Here is a 17,664-nt window from a genome sequence, read left to right as displayed (position 1 = left end):
TTTGGAAAGCATAGGCTCCTCTGGCTGCTGGGGCAGCTTAATCTTTCTAGTGCTGTAGGCAATGTTTCAGGTTTTGGTACTTGCACAATGATTGGATCTGTTCCAAACAGCCAACAAAGTTGACTCCTGAAGAAACGAAACTCAAATGCTTGGGCTGCACAGAGTGGGAGGGAGAAGAAGAATGTAGTTTAGCCTTATATTAATCAGCATAAAGGCATCCTTATTTGTTTCCTTCCTGGTAATGAGGAGATCTATTTTCTTTTCTTATTCTTCTTGTAGATCATCTGTCTTGCTTTTTTTTGATCTAAAAAATATGACCTAATTTAAAAACCCTGGACACTTTTTCCAGGTTTGCTGTTGCATTTTAGTCATGCACTATCCAGAGAAACAGTCAGTCATGTGATTAGTGCTTCCAGTTTCCACCCTGCATTTCCTCTAGGTGTGTTTCCTCCTCAGCTGTCTCTGTGTTGATGCGTGCTCTGCCAGCGTCGAGGCTTTTCAACACCCCTGCTTGGTCAAGAGATAGAGGCTATTCTCAGAACCTGGGAAATGGGATGATGTGGAGGCACCAGTAATGGATATTTTACATGGCTGTTTGTGTCTGAAAACAAACAATGCTTTTTAAAAAAAATTTCTTTTAAAAATTTTTAAGTTTATTTTCCTGTCTGGAAATTAGTTTGGACACAAATAACTTGATTGTCTGATCATTCTAAGGAAGACCCTTGTTTCCAGGTGGTGTTTCTTAAAGAGAAGCACCACGTAGTTCTAACATTTTGCTAGCCAAGCCTCTAATTTTTCGCTAAGGAGCAAAAGCTCTGTGTTTTGGGGGGATTGGAAAAATTTCCTAGATGCAGACACACAAAACAGTGAGATTTTTCCAAGATTCTTTACACATTTCAATTGCCTAAAATCATAATGCTACTTAGCAGAATTTGTTCTCTGACTGGGATTCGCTTAACTTTTGTCTGACATTGTAGCTTAGGAAACTTGAAGAAGCAATAGATGACTGCACAAATGCAGTAAAACTGGATGACACGTATATCAAAGCATACTTGAGGAGAGCACAATGGTAAGTAGACCTTTATAATGGACATGCTGAGCAGGTTTGTGGGTAGAAACCTCTTCCCTACAGCACTGAGTGACAGGGATAACAAATCTGAAGCTTAACTGAGTAAAGGGTCGTGTCTTAAGGGGCTTCTAACTTATGCTGACGAGGAGACAGGGGAAGCTCTATGTAGTCTGTCCTGCCTACATGGGATCTGGGACTGCCTATTGATTGTTGCAGTTAGGCAGGTTTTGTTCTAAAGCTTGATTTATTATGTTTATAGACTAATGTAAGACATTCTGTCCCAGAGAGCCTCCCTCTTAAGCTTTTTCAGAAGGGCTGTTGTGGGTAAGAGATCTTATCCTGGCAGAGCTGTTCACGCTTCCAAGAAACCAGAGTTTGAAATGGGATGCCCTGCTTCCCATAAAGGAGAAATCAGCTGAGACTGTACATATTTCAGCCATAGATAATACTGCAGTGTAGCACAGTGAGGCTGAGCAAGTTGTACAAAGAAGTTCGGGTCTGTATGTCTCCTTTGTAACTTGGCACCAACCAGGGAAGTAGTCAAAGCTCTGTTCTGACTACAGATTTATTTGCTACTTTCCTCAGTACTGATTATTGCCCAGTTTGTGGCAAAGCTGCCTGCCTTGTAGATGAACCAAAACCATTATTGCAGCCTTCCTGTTGTGCATTCATTTTAATTTGCAATGTTCAGTGTTCTTCTCAATCTCCATCTCAGTAATTGCTAAATTATAGTAAGTAGTTAATGTGTGAGTAAGGCTGAAACACCAATAGACAGGCATACATCCCTCTGAGGTGCCAAGATTGTCACTTCTAACCAACGTTGCTAGTGTACAGCTCTGCACCAGCTTCCTTGAAATCTTGCTGGCTGGTATTAGTTCCTGCGGCTGGATAAAGTCATTATGAGATCGTTAAAGTAGAACTGGTGCTGCCAAGTGAGATTGCAGTCTCCACTTAGACCCCAAAGTACAGATTCCTGTGCCAGGATTTCCCACAAATAGCAGGTGTCTGGGCTTCCATTCAGTCTAGCAGTGACCCTTTGTGGGTTCCTTTAATGATTGTTCTTTCTGCAGTCCAGTGCATATCTCTTCCTTAATTCATATCCACCCACAAAGCTTGTCCCTGAACCCCCTTTTGATATTTCCTGTGAAGTACACCTTGGCCACCAGTGTTTCTTTCCACAGTTACATGGACACAGAACAATATGAAGATGCTGTAAGAGACTATGAAAAGGTTTATCAGACAGAAAAAACAAAAGGTGAGTGTATTGGCATTCTTCTTGTGTGCATAAGTTTCCCTTAACTGGCAATTTTGTTGTTGTTGTCTTTGTTTGCTTTTTCCCTCATAATATGCTCTGATTTGCAGCCTTTCGCCCCAGCAGGACAATACCGGAAAAGTCCTGAGAAGCACTCTGAAATGCCTGTCTCCGAATCTGGTTTCTTTTCCAGCATTGAATGCTTAGAAGATAATTTAGCTTGCATCTAAATGCAGTGCACTAGATTCAGAATATCTGGTTATGGTTCTCATTCTTAACTGTCGTCTTGCTTTTTTAGTAGTCTGAAATGAAACAGACAGAGTAACCTTAGTCCTTGTGGTTCATTTTCTAATTCTGGTTTAATAGCACTGAGATGTTCACCTACATTTGGAAACAGCCTTAAGTGGACAGTGAGGCTTTAATTAGCTACCTGTAAATCCAAGTGGGTTGGTTACTTGTGGCATTTGAATCCTTCAACCCAGGTCATCCCAACATGTTGGTCTTCAGCCTCTCAAAGCAGGAGGCTGTACCTGACACTAAAGCCACTTTCCTTTGGCATTGCACTTCTTTCCAGAACACAAGCAACTTCTAAAGAATGCACAGGTGGAACTGAAAAAGAGCAAACGGAAAGACTACTATAAAATCCTTGGGGTTGACAAAAATGCCTCTGAAGATGAGATCAAGAAGGCTTACAGGAAAAGAGCACTAATGCATCATCCAGGTACCCACAAACAGTCTGTTATTAGAGCATGTGTTGTTGCTTTGATCCCTTGCTCCATGCATGTGCCCTGTGCAACCATCACTCAGAGGCAGGAATAAATATGAGAGGGGGAATTTCTGGACAAATAGCACTTCTGACCCCACAAATCTAAATCTGTGACAGTAGCTGGGAATGTGTAGCATTTTCCATTTACACTAAAACCAAAAAGCTTCTTTCCTGCTTGTTTTTGTATCCCTAGACCGACATAGTGGGGCAAGTGCAGAAGTACAGAAGGAAGAGGAGAAGAAATTTAAGGAGGTTGGTGAAGCCTTTACCATCCTGTCAGATCCCAAGAAGAAGGCCCGCTACGACAGCGGGCAGGATCTAGAAGAGGATGGATTGAACATGGGAGGCAAGTGTTCCTTAAGATATTCTACCATGGCAGCCTTTAAAAAGATTAGACCATTTAGAGTCTGCTTTGTCCTCTAAAGCAAACCTCCCATTTGTAATAATCCTATGAATTGACTTAGTTTGGTCTCTGAAATAGAATTTCAGATTCTCATTTGAATAGCAGATCTGCACTGAATGTTTCAAGTTGCAAACAGTCTAGGTTATATGGTGGATGTTATACTTGATGAAGCCAGTAGGTAGTAGCTGCCATTAAGCAGAATTCTTTCATAGGGAGTGTGAAATAGTGTAATAGAAAGATTGTGCATCCCTAAATGCAGCTTATCCAAAATTCTTAGGTTGCCCTTGTTACTGAAATTGTCTCTCTGACAACTCTTGCTTTTACCTGTTTTTTGCTACTGTCAGTGGCTCTGTACTCTGCTGCTATGTAGCAGTGCTCAGACAGAGCAAGCTGTTTGTTTATAGCTTTTTGTGTGCTTGTAAAATGCTTTATGAGCCCTCAATTAAGTGACAATTTCTAAATTATGAAAACTGTAACTGGCTGTTTCGCTTCCACTCACAACTACCTTTTCTTCCCTGTAGACTTTGATGCAAATAATATCTTCAAGGCCTTCTTTGGTGGGCCAGGTGGCTTCAGTTTTGAAGGTAGGTGGAAGTGTTCTCCTGTCAGCTTTGGGTACGTAAGTACACAAATCACTTGACAGGACAGCTGAGTTTCCCAGAGTGGATGTGCTGTTTGAGGAGAGTATTTGACTTTTCCGTGGAAAAGTATCTAACCTCTTGGAAAGTTCTATCTGCACAGCATCCCAGCTGATGGCTGGTTCTGGTTCTTTTGTGTTCCAAAGCAACAAAACCCAGGGGTTCCCTTTTCAAGAAGTGTGTGTAGGCTTTCCCATTTAGAGTGGTGCTTTGCTGCTTAGGAATAGTTGACCACTTGCATACAGCTGCTGGTGCTAAAGCAACAAAAGGTGATTCTTGGTCAGAAGTCCTGTGCATATGTATCACACAGCTTTCTCCTCTGGTTTCATGTGTTATGAACGTGACTCGTGAATCCTCCTCCTGAGGGCTTCTGCCTGCAAACATTTTGAGGTGACTGGAGGCGATGAAGAAGCTGTTACTCATTGTCGTCCCTTCAAACCTCGTGTGTGGTCAGGCTTTCTTCACACACCTTGGTGTAGGATGGCTTTGTACAGCGTTGAGTGAGCTCTCAGCTAGCATCAATATACCCCTTAGGGAAACGTGTGTTCCTTAAGGTCTTTTGTTAAGTGAATTTCGAGAAGTCTTGCATGTTTCGTGTACTGTTTACCTTCCTCTTTGTAAATCTGCCTCCTCTACCCATATGGTCAGTGGTCCACTCTTGTTGGAAAGTAGCTGCTGGAAATGCATAGCAAAGATCTTTTCTCTCCTACGTGTTCAAATGCTTTTCTTTGAATTAAATACTGGCTTGGCATCAAGCTACTGCAGGATAGTAGTTAACTGTATTGTCTTTGAATTTTGAAAGTGCTAATATTTTTCATTTTCTTTTTCAGCTTCTGGGCCTGGAAATTTCTTTTTCCAGTTTGGCTAAAAAACAAACAAAAAACCAAACAAAAACAAAAACCACACATACCTGATCTGCTTATTTTAACCTTGAATACGGACATACTTAGACTCCTTCCTTCATCATGTCTCATTGTACTTAGAGCAGTTTCATTTTTCTCGGTTGGAGACCTCTGTTTTGTGTGCTTTTGTGTGTGAAGAGGAAACCAGCTCGGGGAGGGGAAGGCTTGTGAATTTTGTTTTACTGTTAACTTTATTAAAAAAAAAAAAAAAAAAATAAAGCTTTGAATCTTTTGGTCCCTCCATGCTGGCCCGTACTTTCAGACTGTTCCTGCTCCTCAGCAGAGAGGATTTCCCTGAAGTCCTCTCAGAATCTTGACTTGTAAGAGGGTGAAGTAATCTCCTATTTTGTTTTGGTTGACTCCAAAGTGCAGTATGGCAGCATGTCTGGGGTTTGTAGTAACTTTTAAGTTATCTTAATCTTCTGAAAATATTGCCAAGATTCAATCAAGTTTCATACAATCGCATTTTACCTGCCAGCTGTCTTTTTTTTTCTTTTTTTTTTTTTTTTTTTTTTTTTGCCATGGTTCTACCAGAATGGTACACTTGGGCATTAACTTCAATGATAATGTGTGAGCTTAACAATTTTGTATCAGAGAAATGCTTCTTTGGATTTAAAAGAGCAGCTTATGTGAGAATTCCCTGTGATGCAGCTAGAATTAAGGGCTTTGCGTTGCCACTCCAAGAATTGTCCTGTTTAAGGGAATATTGAACTTGCTCTGGGCTGAATTTCTTCACCGTACTTTTTTTAATTAATCCACTTGAACATTTAATATTTGTGCTAAAACTTGATTTTGTTGAGCTTGATTTTTGATTTCATGTTACTGATCCATAACGTGGATGACCTCTTTCTAGCTCTGAAGAAATGCAAAGTAAAATTCAGGTTAATAATTGAAAACGGTTACTGTGTGCGTGCAGCAGTGTGCTCTCGTAATGTTTACAGGAACTGTACAGATATGTTAAACTAGTCAAGTAGTTTTCAACTAGAAGTAATTTACTAGTCCAAAGAAGCAAGAAAATGCAAAGTCAAACTCTGAACTGACAGTCTGTCACTTGCTTCTCTTGCACAATGTCAGGGCAAGTGCTGGAGGGATGAGCTTAAAGCCTGGAGCTGCGTGCAGCTGCGCCATCTCAAATTGAAAATGGATTTGGTTTGGTGGTACTGCCAGTTAACATGAATGCTGTTTTATTTTTCACCATAAATGTAGTGTTACAGCAAGATCTCAGCTGGGAGAGGACTCTGCTTCCAGAATTCTTCCCTTTTCTCTAGAGAGTGAAGAACCTTTTTGACTAGGTGCTTTGTTCAAGTTAAGTACTGTCTGTGGAACGGTTCTGGAGCACAGCGGGTGGCATTGTCTGACAGAGCTTCTCGAGGTCTTGCTCAGAAGCCGGGTGTGAGAGAAAGTGTGTTGGCACTTGGCAACACCAGCGAGAAGGGCAGAGTCTTGGCAGCATTGCTGTATCTGGAGTGTTTTGAACTGACCTGCGGTAGTGTAGGGATGTTTGGAGGGCTGAATTTTGCTTGGCTGAGAAAACGGGTGTTTATACAAATACATGCAAGACTCTTTCCTAGAGCAACCTGACACTAACTTTTATATAATATCTGATTTAACTTCTTACTGCAGGAAGAAAAACTGCAATGAATTCATTGCATGAAATGCTAACATCGTTGTCTTCCTTCCTTTTGAGGGCTGTACTTGTCCTGTTCAGTGGGACAGAGTTGCTAGACCACAATGCAAGCGAACTTCATTTCCAACAGTTGCAATAGTGTCATGGTGCTGCCGCCGCCGAGTACTACAGTCCTGTGGTTGTGTTTTGTCAGATTTATTGACAATCTGCTTTCATAGAGGGAAGATTTAAGGGCTTAAATTCTAGTACTGCAGAATAAAGAAAGAATTCTATAACTCACTCAAAAGTCAGCTTTGAAAATGAGCCAATGTTGGGTAATATTTCCAAAAACAGACTCTACAACTTTTATTCTAACTTCCTTCGCACCAGTGTAATGTGATGGACTTACCCGGATTGCACTGAGAGCAAAATAAGGTCCTAGCATCTTTTAGACTCTGAAACGGTAATTATCTGGGGAATTGAAATACTGGTCTATGCATATTGATACTTCAGTTCTCATGGCACTTGTGAGTCAGAGTTTACAGGACTTATTTTAGTGTGGCATTCTGGATTCATAATGTCTTGTCCTGTGTGTATTGATATTACTGTACAGTTTGGACTTTCCTCAGTCTTTTATTACCATGCAGAGATGTGTCCTGCATTTGTCAGTGGTTTTTATTATTATTATTATTATTATTTCCCCCTCCCCCCAGTTAAGTATGACAGGCTTCCTTCTCTCCAAACTTTGAATGAGACCATTCCTTGGAGGACAGAAGCGCAGTGGCTTTTCTTCTGAGAGAGAAAATGTATACAGCAGATATTTATAAAACTGCACATGAATGCATGATTTAATGTAGTTAAATATTAACATGGTGAGTGCCAAGACTTTTCTAAGGAGCGTTATAATGTGATTCAAAGTGAAGGCGAACACGTGTTCCCTTTTGCACAGAGCGCTGGCGTTTGAGCGGCGTTCAGTGACTCTCCCGTTACCTCAGGACAGCAGCAGCAGCGTCTGGAGATAGAGGTGCGGTGGCATTGTAACCTCCATCGTGTCCTCGCACAGCTTGGAGACACGGAACTCTGTTTCTTTCAGAAAAATCCGCTTAGATGTGTGTTGCTTGAAACGTTGCCTTTCACACTTGGTAGTTATGGAACATTATTCATGGGTTGTATTTTGTACACAGCCACAGGGAACCTTAGTGCCATTTTTCTAGCTGCTACCACTCTGCAGACCTCCCTGGCTTCCTTCGGCTGGAGAGGAGCTACCAGACGTAGGAATTTGCCACAGAGACAATGAGTAAGTATCTTAAAGTGGTATTATGCCTGTGCTTTTTCTAGAATGGTAAAGAGCTAATGGAGGTAATAGGAGGCGGTTGCTGTAGGTGATACCCTTGAAGCACAAGCACAGTGGAATACACATGCATCGAGCCTTATTTAGAAGCGTACTGTTCCCTTTGGTGTGACTGTAGGCAGGTGGAAGAAACCAGTGATGAATCCCTTCCTTTTAATGAAAAGAGTTGTTTTTCTGGAAGTCAGTCTTTGTAATTATTGAAAGGTTTCTTTTTTGGCGTAACAGCAGGAGCCTTAATAATTCACCCTGAAACGTACCTAAACATGCCCCCAGACTGTTTGTTCCATGTGCAGAATCCCTTGTGCCCTGTTCTGCCTGGTGAACAGCCCGAAATACAGACGCCAAGCAGCTTTTGCTGCACAGTGCTTGTTTGCCCTTTGGCCTACCAGCTCCTGCCCGGTGTTTCCGAAGGGGAATGGTTGGTGCTGTGGGAGTTCCTGCCGAAGGGAACGACCAAGAGATAGCAGAGCTGACGTGGCTAAAAGCCAGACCGGGCTGGTGTGTAAGGGAGGGATCTTTTAGCGGATGTGATGGAAGTAATAGCTATTGAACAGCTCGATAACTGGCAGAGAAGCTGTCAGCTTCCTCTGTGAAAGCTGTAAACTACAGGGAAGATTGTGTGTGTGTGTGTGTGTGGAGCATGGCTCTTGGCAGACCAAGCGTGTGAAGTGAGGCTCCATGGTTGTGACTCTATAGTGTTTACAAGGAGATAAGGAATTGTTTGACTATTACGCTTTCCCTCTGATGTTTTTTTGCCTAATCATGATACTTGTGGTGTCTGAACTGCTGTAGGGATAGTTTCAAGTAGTGAAATGCAGTTGCATTCAAATGAAAATGGAAGCAATTTCATGCTTTAAAAATTAAAACATGCATCAGTAATGCTAGTGTGTGGGAGATACTTGCATGTATGATGGTCCGACCTCTAGACCACAAAGCCTGGTGTGTTCCTTCTTGTGTGGATTTACTTTACAAATCTGATGCTGTGTCAGCTCCACCTTTTCCCGGGGAGTATTGAGAGAGTCCTTTCCAGATACACTGAACGTGGACTTGAAATCAGCTGTAAAGACCATAAAGATGCTTCTGGCTGCCCACTTTGACAGGCTCTTCATTGTTTCGGCTACACATGCTACATAGGAAAGTACATGGTTTCGTTTGTGAACTTGGAAGTGTTGCTATAAAGCTGGATCCTTAGTGCTAAAGGCTTCTGACTGTTTTGTAAATACATTAATGCAAATTGAGAGAAAGGAGAAAGGAAAAAAAAAATGTTTAGGGACAACAGTATTATTATCCATGGAATATTGGAAGTCCCTCAGCTTTCTGTATCTGAAGGGGATACAGAATGAAAGCTGCTGTGCTGTTGTTTCATTTCCAATATGGAAACTGGCTCAGCCCCTGTGCCCACCTGTGAGCGCTGGTCTCGAGCCGGCCATGCGCTGGAGGGCTGTGCTTGGCCGAATCGCTCTTCAACCAATTGAATGACCAAAGCATTTGGACCACACAGTGGTTGCTCTTCTTTCAAAATTTCTTCCTCAGTTTCAGTAATAACTAAAGATATTCACTTATCTTCAAGAGGATGATTTTCATCCTGTTTAAATTTGTGCCTTGTACCCTCCCCTCCCCTTTCTTAGGGAAAAAGGACAGCTCGTGTGTTGCACCTACCCGAGTTTCTCCGAGCAGTGCTGAGGTCTGTCTCGGGCTGTTGCAGGAGTGCTGTAACTAAGGCTGAAAGGCGACAGGCTGGATCGCAGCAGTTCTGTGACCCTCCATTCTCCTGGAGGCTGCTCACACGCAGCAGTACTGTATTCTGGAGATGTTCCTGTTGTCCTTGCTTACCAGGGCAGCAGGACCTGGGCTTGGCTTTGAAAGACGATGCGTAATGCTTTGGCCTTCCTCGACGTACCCTGGCTTTCCGCACTCCTGCAGAGTCGGGGACAGGATTATCCCCTCTTCTTTGAGTAGTGCTAGGCAAGTTTCACTCTAGCATAGATCCGACCTCTGAAGGAAGGCTCTAGTATGAAACGTGAGCTCTGAAATGTTGTAACCTAGACGATGCCAAGGTGAGGCATCTTCTGCAACGTGGTGTTACTGAGCTAGAGCTTCGGCATGATCGGGTGGCTCGGGAAGGCAGGAGTCTGTTGGGAGAGCTGGGATGCTGCCTCTGGCTGGGTGTGCAGCTTGGCTGCAGTTCTGGCATAGCCAATCTGACCTCAATTACCCCATCTTCCTCCCTTGCTTTCACTTAATAGCTTGTGCTTCAAAAGAGAAAATTGCGTGAAGCAATGTTGGAGGGGTTGAGTGCGAAACAGCAAACCGAGCACCTTCATTGCATGCGTACCTGCTTTGTTGTAACGACATTAAGGAGTAGTCAAGACAAAACCAGACGCTGATGTGAAGCCAACTTAGAGAGGACGCTAGACCCTGTGCTGCAGTATTTATCTGAATTGAAATTCTGAATGTTTACCTCAGTGTAAATATCTTAACCTTTCCAGTGGGAGGAAAGGAGTATTGCATGGAGCAATCACTATCCCCAGCGCTTTGCCAAACACATCATCCTCTCTAAGACAGGCTTCACATCGGTATGAACACTGTCCCTCTTTGGACCCTTACCTTTCTAGGATGTGAATGGTAAAAATGTGAATATTTGTTGTTTACTTCATTAGGCATAATTCATAATGATGTGTTTATATGAAGAATATCACAGACTGAAGCAAAACCATATGCAATTGGTTTACTTTATTATAAACTGTATATGATGTACAAACTAATAAAAACTTAAATGACGACAGTCTCACTGTTGTTCTTGAACAGGCAAATAAACAAGATATTCCAGCTGTGCATTTCAGTGCTGGATGTGATCTGGAGCATTGGGTTGTTGCCAGGGCACTGGAGGGAGAAGGGGTCAGCGTGCTCCTGTGCTCCCACGGGAGCTGTCCTGGGCAGGCGCTGGTAAATATGTTTCTAAAGTTTTGATGGAACAAACTGGCCGGAGATTTCTGTTAGGAAAGGTCCGAGCTGAATAGCGGGCACTTGCCCCTCTGCCAGAGCAGAAGCTAGCAATGGTTTTTCTGTTGAAGGTAGGGGAGGATTATGGGTGCTATGGGTGTGTGTATATATAAAACTTTTTTTTTATGTTATAATGAGAATTTATCATCATCCATCTTTTTGAAACAGCAGGAACTATTTGGCCTTATTGGTAAACTTGCAGAGTGTTTACCAGATAGCCCCAAAGCGCTCCTTGCTTTTGTTTTAAACATTCAGAGGAGAAATGCTTCTTGCACAGGCAGCGTTGGGTTTCCCAAGCAGTGGTTTCAGTGCGCACCCAGCTGCAGGTTAAGCTGTGCCCACGCAACAGCTCCTTTACCGATATGAGCCCAGCACATGCTTGTCAAACACAGTAAGTATTTACATATATTAATAAGGGATTAATTTCACTATGCAGTTCACCACACACTGAGCCGTAGCATGAGTTTAAACTGTTGTCCTGACCTGAATCCATTAGTTGAGCTTTGTGTTACAGTAAAGTAGTGACCACAGATCCACTGACCAACTGGCAGACGGTCTGGCTAAGAGCAAAACCATAAGTTTCAATAAAACAGACTTAATAACAGAAGTGCTTGATCATTAACTTTTTTCCAGCCAATGGTTTAGGTTTGAGCAGACTTAAGTTACACAGTTATGATACCTCCACTTACTTCCTAAATTACAATGTTACTGCCATCCTAACTTTTAACATTCAAGTGCATTAGAGAAAAGTAGTAAAATCTTGCATGAAGTACAGTTCTATACTTCAGACATGATTTTAATTTCTATAAAATAAGATGGAAGAGACATTAGTTCATCTCTTCCACCCCCTGCCAAGGCAGGATTGCTCTCTACAGGACACGGACACTGGACAGTGCTTGGTCCAGCCCAGTCTGACATGTGAAGTGAAATGGCTGGAGCCATGCTACAGGAACTGAATGCCTCTCCTGGTATTTCACTTGTTTCCCTTTAAGTCCACAATAGCTGTCTTTCAAGACATCATCTGGCAACGGGCTTTCCTTCTGTCCGCTCACCAGCATCTCTCTTCCCTGCAATGAAGGAAGCGTTCACAAGCAAACAGCAAACATGAACTGGGGTAGAGCACGGCTGGCTGCAGGACTGACCTCTGATCAAGGCTGTTAAGTACCCTGCTGCCCTCTGCAAGTTCTTTTCTTGGGGACTAAACTATTAGTAACTGCCACACTTGACAGAAGTGATCCACAACTGGGTCTTGCTGGTTTTTACCCAGTAGTTCAGCTACCAGAGTGACTGATGTCAGTCCCTCGGGTGTGGGAGAGGGGGAGAGACATTACACAGTTCACTTGGCTTCAGACCAGCTATGTACAGGCTTTGGTCTGCCACTGCTTATAGTACTGGCATGTACAGATCTAACGATTGTGGTTCATAGGGAAGTTATAAAAGACCATAGTTGATCTTCCTCTGAGGAAGAAAACAAGCAGAACACCACAGCTAATTCTCTCCAGAACCCTTCCATTAAAATACACTCGGTAGCACCTCGGTTATGGACATCAGTTATGTGACAGTTTTCCTTTGTCAGTCAAGAGTTGCTTGTTTTCTTCCTTGCTCTGAGGCCAATAAACTCTCTCCCCAGAAGGGCTTCACACTGGGGCTGGCAAAAGGGCTTGCTTTAGTAAAGGTAGAATTATTTCTCTTTACACTTTTAAAGGTTACAGGAGTTACTTGCCTTTTAAAAACAAACAAACAATCAAGCTACCCTGCCCATGCTCCTAGATGATGGTGCAGGAACTAAAAGCAGAGCCCCGTTTGTTGGTGCTCTGCGTTGGCACAAGTTTTCCTTTTCCATAGTAACCTGAGAATATTGCCTTCACATCGATCTTTTTAGAAAGGATGAGCATCCACATACCATTATCAAAATACAGCAGTTTCCCTCCTCCAATTTCCCCCACTTCATCCCCTTTGTTCCCTGCCTTTTCCAGTTTCACAAACTCCAGCAGATCAAGCCCAGTCTGGACTGCTTCGACGCCGTTGGCACAGCCAAGGGTGATGTGAGCCCGGCTGCCTTTTGGGAGGTTGTCGGTGGGCAGGATCTTATCGGCATCTCCAGGCCACAGCAGCAGTTGCTGTTCACTCAGCTCTACGCGAGCGCCAACAGTTTTTGTTGTGATGAACAGAGCGGAGATGGACAAGGTGAAGCCTTTGCCGTAGGAAGCCTTCACAGCCTGGGAGAAGAGGGAGACAAGTCCAGAACACAGTTTTACCTGACTGCAGACAGGTGGGATGTACAGCAGAGTGGTTGGTTTTATTGTCCACAAGCTCAGGGTCTTGGCTGATCACATTAGCTCTTGCTTTGACATATTTGAGATACTGTGTGCAACTAGAAGGTCATGGGCTGAAGTTCCTGCTCCGTGAATTTGGAGCTGGTTACATCTTTTTCCTTCACAAATTCCAATATTTGACTTGGGCTTATCTGTTTTGAAATAATTTAGCTAGACGTGTAAATACCTTAATTCATCATCATTCAAAGCGAGCTTCGGAGGTGATGCTGGAAGTCAGGGCTGGGGGCGGGCGGGGCAGGAGTATTTTATTTGGAAACTAACAGGAAACAGTCACCATTTCTCCCACAATTATGACCTTTCTATTGCACAAGCTGCATGGACATACTTGCTGTCCCTAAAATTACCCTCTCAGCTCCCACTGCATCCCCAGCCCACCCAAAAGGCTCGTGGATCCCCTGCTGGGAAAGGAGAGGGAGACTGGAGTCCTGGGGAGGAGTCAGAGCCCTGATACTCACTTCTTGCTGTGCATATTCCTCAGCTCCAGCTGCTTTTCCAAACTCGGTGTATTTTGTGGTGCAGTGTAAGACCCCAGGTGGCCTCTTCACAAAGTAGCTGGTGAGATCTATTTTTATTTTGGGATCTTCAATAGCATAAGCAACTGCAAATACAGGTAAGCAATATTACTATCAAAAAATGGTGAGCCTAAGTTCTGTCTCAGCTTGCTTCACTAACCTGTTCTTCATGTTTCATCTTTCTTACTGCTGAAAAGGCCTAGATAGGTAAACAAAACCCCCCCTTCCACCTAGGCTAAGAGCGGATGCAACTAGAAAACAGAAGCTTCTGCGCATCATCATGGCTCGTCTTAACCTTGATGTTGTATGAATCCCTCAAGGGACAAGGTTGTTCAGTCTTTCCCTTTTCTCTTTGACTCATTGCAGCAAGCAGGGGATGCCCAGCCATGCGTAACGCTGCTGCCATCCGAACCCAGCTCCCTACAGTGTCAGAGCTAAATAGACTTCTTTGGAAAAACGGTTTCGTTTCTTTTTACTTACAACAGCAACTTTGTCAACTATGGGAAACGGATTAGTAGCTTTAAAGTTTTTCTTGTTGCTAACTTTAACTAGAAATTTACTTTAGAAGCTGACCAAACTTGTTCTATTTGCTGAATGTTAACATTTCATCAACAGAGTAAGAACTTGGTAAGATACTTCTATACCTACAGTATTTACTCTCCTTTTTGAAGGCTTTGAGACTCCCAAGCTCATCTAAGAAGGCCTGGCCAGCCTTCCTCAGGATCTCTGAACTTCTTTTGCTCAAAAACCACCCAAAATACATGGGTAGGAATTCCTTCTCCAAGCTCGGCTTCATCTTCTTCAGCTCTTCCACTGACAGTTTCCATTGATTCTTTTCCTTCAGCTGCAAGCAATCCATTCGCCACTGGGTTTTGGGCTCGGCAAAGATGACTTTGTACCGGTATTTGTCAGCAATATCAAAGAGTTGGTCCAGTCGTTCCCTCTCATGGTGAGTGTCATCCAAAACGATAACGCTGATATCTCGTTTGCAATAGTCAACTAGATCCTCATCCACCTTTGAATACTCTTCAGGAATGGTGCTTCTAATTAAAGGTGTAATTTTATAGTTATCAACAGAGATGACCTTGCAGGCATCTTTATACCTATCTTGAATAGCCTGGGCAAGAGTGGACTTCCCACTGCCAGGCAGGCCTCTTAGAATAAAAAAGGTTTTAGATTCTTTGACTGTAGAGATGGTATCTTCATCGTCAAGGAAGGGGAACTGCAAGCTTTCGGGTCTTTCTTTCGCTGATTGAGTAGACATTTTTCTAAATATTTTAGGCAGGAATGTGTGACTCTTCTTTGAGAAGCCTCTGTTCTGAAATGCAAGAGGAGAGCATTTGGCAGGCTAGCAACCCCAAGAGACCGCGCACTGCCGCTGCACAAGCATGCGCCGTTGAGAACCTTTGCTGGGGGAAGGGCGACGCAGGGAAATCTCTACCCCCACGTCCCCCACCCTCAGCTGCCCTGCTTGCCTTAAACCACCTCTCAGAGCTACCCCGGCTGCTCCCGCAGCAGGGACCCGTGCCCTCTCCCACCACCCACCGGCACCAGCACCGGCCGTCTGACCTGAGGAGCTGAAGGTGCAGCTCCGCTCCCTGCTCCGGCCTCGGCAGCTTCGGTCCTGCCTGGCCAGGAAGGGGAAGTTTTACCGTCACGTGGCAGCAGCTGCAGTTTCAGAGGCACCACGAGCTGCCACAAAGCCACAGCCCAGGGGAGAGCGCTTCAAGTGTCAAATTTATTTCTGAAAAATAAACACTTGTGGCTACTAGATAACGAGGGTGCAGTGTGCTGTGGGGAACTCCACCTGAAAACAGGAAACAAAAGTCCCAGCAGGTTGTGACAGCTGCTGCAATCTCATCGCTTCATCTGAATAAAAAAGGCTGCATGGGGATTTAAGTCTGTTTAGGGACCCTCCGTCCCCATAGGAAAGGCTGTTTCTGAGTGAAGTCTGCGAGGATGCCGTCTCTCGCGTTAAGAACTGCCATTTCTTTATGCTATGCTGAACATCAGCACCCCGAATGCCTCGGAGGAGGGAATTTGGGCTCCTCTTGTGATGAAGAGCAATTGAAATTGCTTCCGGTAAAGACAAATCCCTTCCCAGCAGCTGCTGAGCTGAACACGAAAGCGAAACCAGCCCTCTGAGCACCAAAAGAAATGCTCATATTTGGCACCAGCAAGCAAGCCAGGAAAAGCGCCGCTGGGGACCTGGCGCTGGCTCTCCCTCCCCTCTTGCCAGCAGCTCCGGTAACTGGAATCCCAGGTTAATTCCCAGCAGGGTCTGGGAAAACACGGGACTGGAAGGAAAGGAGGGATTTCTCCAACTGTGCGAGTTTTCAGTTGCATCAACAGGGCAGCCACTGGTTTTCGGGTCAGTATGTGAACTCTCCACCTTCCCTCCCCAGCTGCCTCCTCACCCAGCCCGGCCCTCCAGCCGAACGCTGTGCCAGCAGCCACAGAGCGATGCTGAAGGAGTAAGTTTTGCCTTTGATGCAAAAATGGAGGGGTTTTACATACAACACAAATGCTCTGCCCGTGGCAGAAAAATACAGCTTTCCTGTTTGCAGGGTGAAGACCTTGTTTAAAAAACAACTGTTCAATTGATTAACTTTTCTGTCCTTTATTCCAGAATGTGGGGGTGGGTTTTGGTTCCAAAGCGCCCTGGGACCAGGACCCCACTGCTTCAATGGACGTGTTGGGCAGGGAGCTCTGCCTGCCCTGGGGTTGGCTACCACGCTGCAGGCCGTGCCGGCTCCCGAGGCCGGTGCGGGAACAAACGGGCTTCTGAGAAGAGCGAGGACCACGGGGTTCTCCTGGGACCCCCGCGTTGCCTTCCCCATGGATTCGAGGCTCCCAGGTCATCGCACGAGAGGAAGCGGGCGGTGTGAGCCGCTCCTCCGGGCAGGGTAGGTGTCCCGTTATCCAAGGGGAACGCTTGGCCCGAGCGGGAACGGGCAGCGGCTGCGGACAAGCCTGGCCTCGCTGCTCCGGCGGCCGAGGGCTGCGGCTGGGCCGGTCCAGCTGTTTGGCCGAAGGCAGCTGCCGGTGACGGCGGTAACTGAGGCCGCTTTTCAAACGCGCAAACAAAAGAACAATAATAGAAAACACCCTCCGGCCCCATTGTTTAGCGGCCAGCTTGGAGGATAATAGTCGCCTTCAGGGGCCGGCCCGGCCGGACAATGGCCCCACAGAGACCCGCCTCGGCGGGCGCTGGGCTCCCCGGGCGGACAATCCCCCATTGAGCCCGTTCCCCCCCCCCCCGCCGTCCCCCACAAAGCTCCCGCTTGTCTCCGCGCCCCGGGCTCCCCGCGGGACCGCGGCTCGGGGGAACGATCGCTCCAGGCGGCGGCGAAGGGGGCTGCTGCCCCCAGGGCGGCCCGGGACCCCCCCCCCCACCCCCCGGGACGGAGCCGCTGCGCGCCCGGGGGGACCCCGGGGACCGTTCCCGGCTGCGACCGCCACCGCCCCCCGGAGCGGGCACCCCCCGGGGCTCAGCGCCCACGGGTCGGCGACGCCGCCGGTGCTCCCTCCCCGCCCCAGTAAACGAAACCCGCGCCCGGGGGGGGGGGGGGGGCGGCTGCCCTAAACCCCCCCCCCCCCCACACTTACCATGGTGAGGGCAGCGGCTCCGGGGCGGCCGCCGGTGCGGAGCGGCGCGGCGGGGAAGCGGCTCTGGGGCGGGCACGGCCGCGGCCCCTTTCATAGCACCGGGCACCCCCCAGCCCCCCCCCCCCTTCTCCCGCCTGCGGCCGCGCAGGCGCTGGGGGCCGGACCGGGCCCTCCCCCGGGAGGGGCGGGGGGTGTCCGTGTCCGTGTCCGTGTCCGT

The 17,664-nt window shown here is 46.0% G+C and overlaps 2 protein-coding genes across 4 annotated transcripts in view; one reads left to right on the top strand and one right to left on the bottom strand.

Annotated features, from left to right (window-relative positions):
- Positions 1 to 10,768, top strand: part of DNAJC7 (DnaJ heat shock protein family (Hsp40) member C7) — a 25,860-nt gene extending 15,092 nt beyond the window's left edge. The window contains exons 9-14 of the mRNA XM_052785524.1: positions 978 to 1,069; positions 2,251 to 2,324; positions 2,896 to 3,042; positions 3,281 to 3,433; positions 4,012 to 4,074; positions 4,959 to 10,768. Coding sequence (XP_052641484.1) covers positions 978 to 1,069; positions 2,251 to 2,324; positions 2,896 to 3,042; positions 3,281 to 3,433; positions 4,012 to 4,074; positions 4,959 to 4,996 — 567 coding nt within the window. The 3' untranslated portion in view covers positions 4,997 to 10,768. The remainder of the gene's footprint in view (positions 1 to 977; positions 1,070 to 2,250; positions 2,325 to 2,895; positions 3,043 to 3,280; positions 3,434 to 4,011; positions 4,075 to 4,958) is intronic.
- On the bottom strand, positions 10,706 to 17,664 carry CNP (2',3'-cyclic nucleotide 3' phosphodiesterase). 3 transcript variants are annotated; one of them, XM_052785531.1, is made up of 4 exons: positions 17,448 to 17,664; positions 14,487 to 15,151; positions 13,782 to 13,924; positions 10,706 to 13,209 (listed from the first exon to the last, which is right to left on the bottom strand). In XM_052785531.1, the coding sequence occupies exons 2-4, from the start codon at positions 15,100 to 15,102 to the stop codon at positions 12,757 to 12,759; spliced, it is 1,212 nt and encodes a 403-aa protein (XP_052641491.1). In that variant the 5' UTR covers positions 15,103 to 15,151; positions 17,448 to 17,664; the 3' UTR covers positions 10,706 to 12,756. The 3 variants fall into 3 exon arrangements, with proteins under 3 accessions (XP_052641491.1, XP_052641489.1, XP_052641490.1); XM_052785529.1 differs by having other exon boundaries at positions 14,487 to 15,156; positions 17,448 to 17,663; XM_052785530.1 differs by lacking the exon at positions 17,448 to 17,664 and adding an exon at positions 15,408 to 15,586 and having other exon boundaries at positions 14,487 to 15,156.

Source organism: Harpia harpyja, chromosome 4, assembly GCF_026419915.1.
Source record: "Harpia harpyja isolate bHarHar1 chromosome 4, bHarHar1 primary haplotype, whole genome shotgun sequence".
In the NCBI taxonomy this organism is placed as follows: Eukaryota; Metazoa; Chordata; class Aves; order Accipitriformes; family Accipitridae; genus Harpia; species Harpia harpyja.
The sequence above is the reverse complement of the archived record's forward strand: the minus strand, read 5'-3'. Positions and strand labels throughout refer to the sequence as shown.

What these genes read in the sequence shown, in the direction of transcription:
- CNP (XM_052785529.1), bottom strand. An exon ending in CAAAAAGGAGAGTAAATACT is followed by an intron (nt 13,925 to 14,486) that starts GTAGGTATAGAA and finishes CTGTATTTGCAG; the next exon opens with TTGCTTATGCTATTGAAGAT. An exon ending in AGGAATATGCACAGCAAGAA is followed by an intron (nt 13,210 to 13,781) that starts GTGAGTATCAGG and finishes CTCTTCTCCCAG; the next exon opens with GCTGTGAAGGCTTCCTACGG.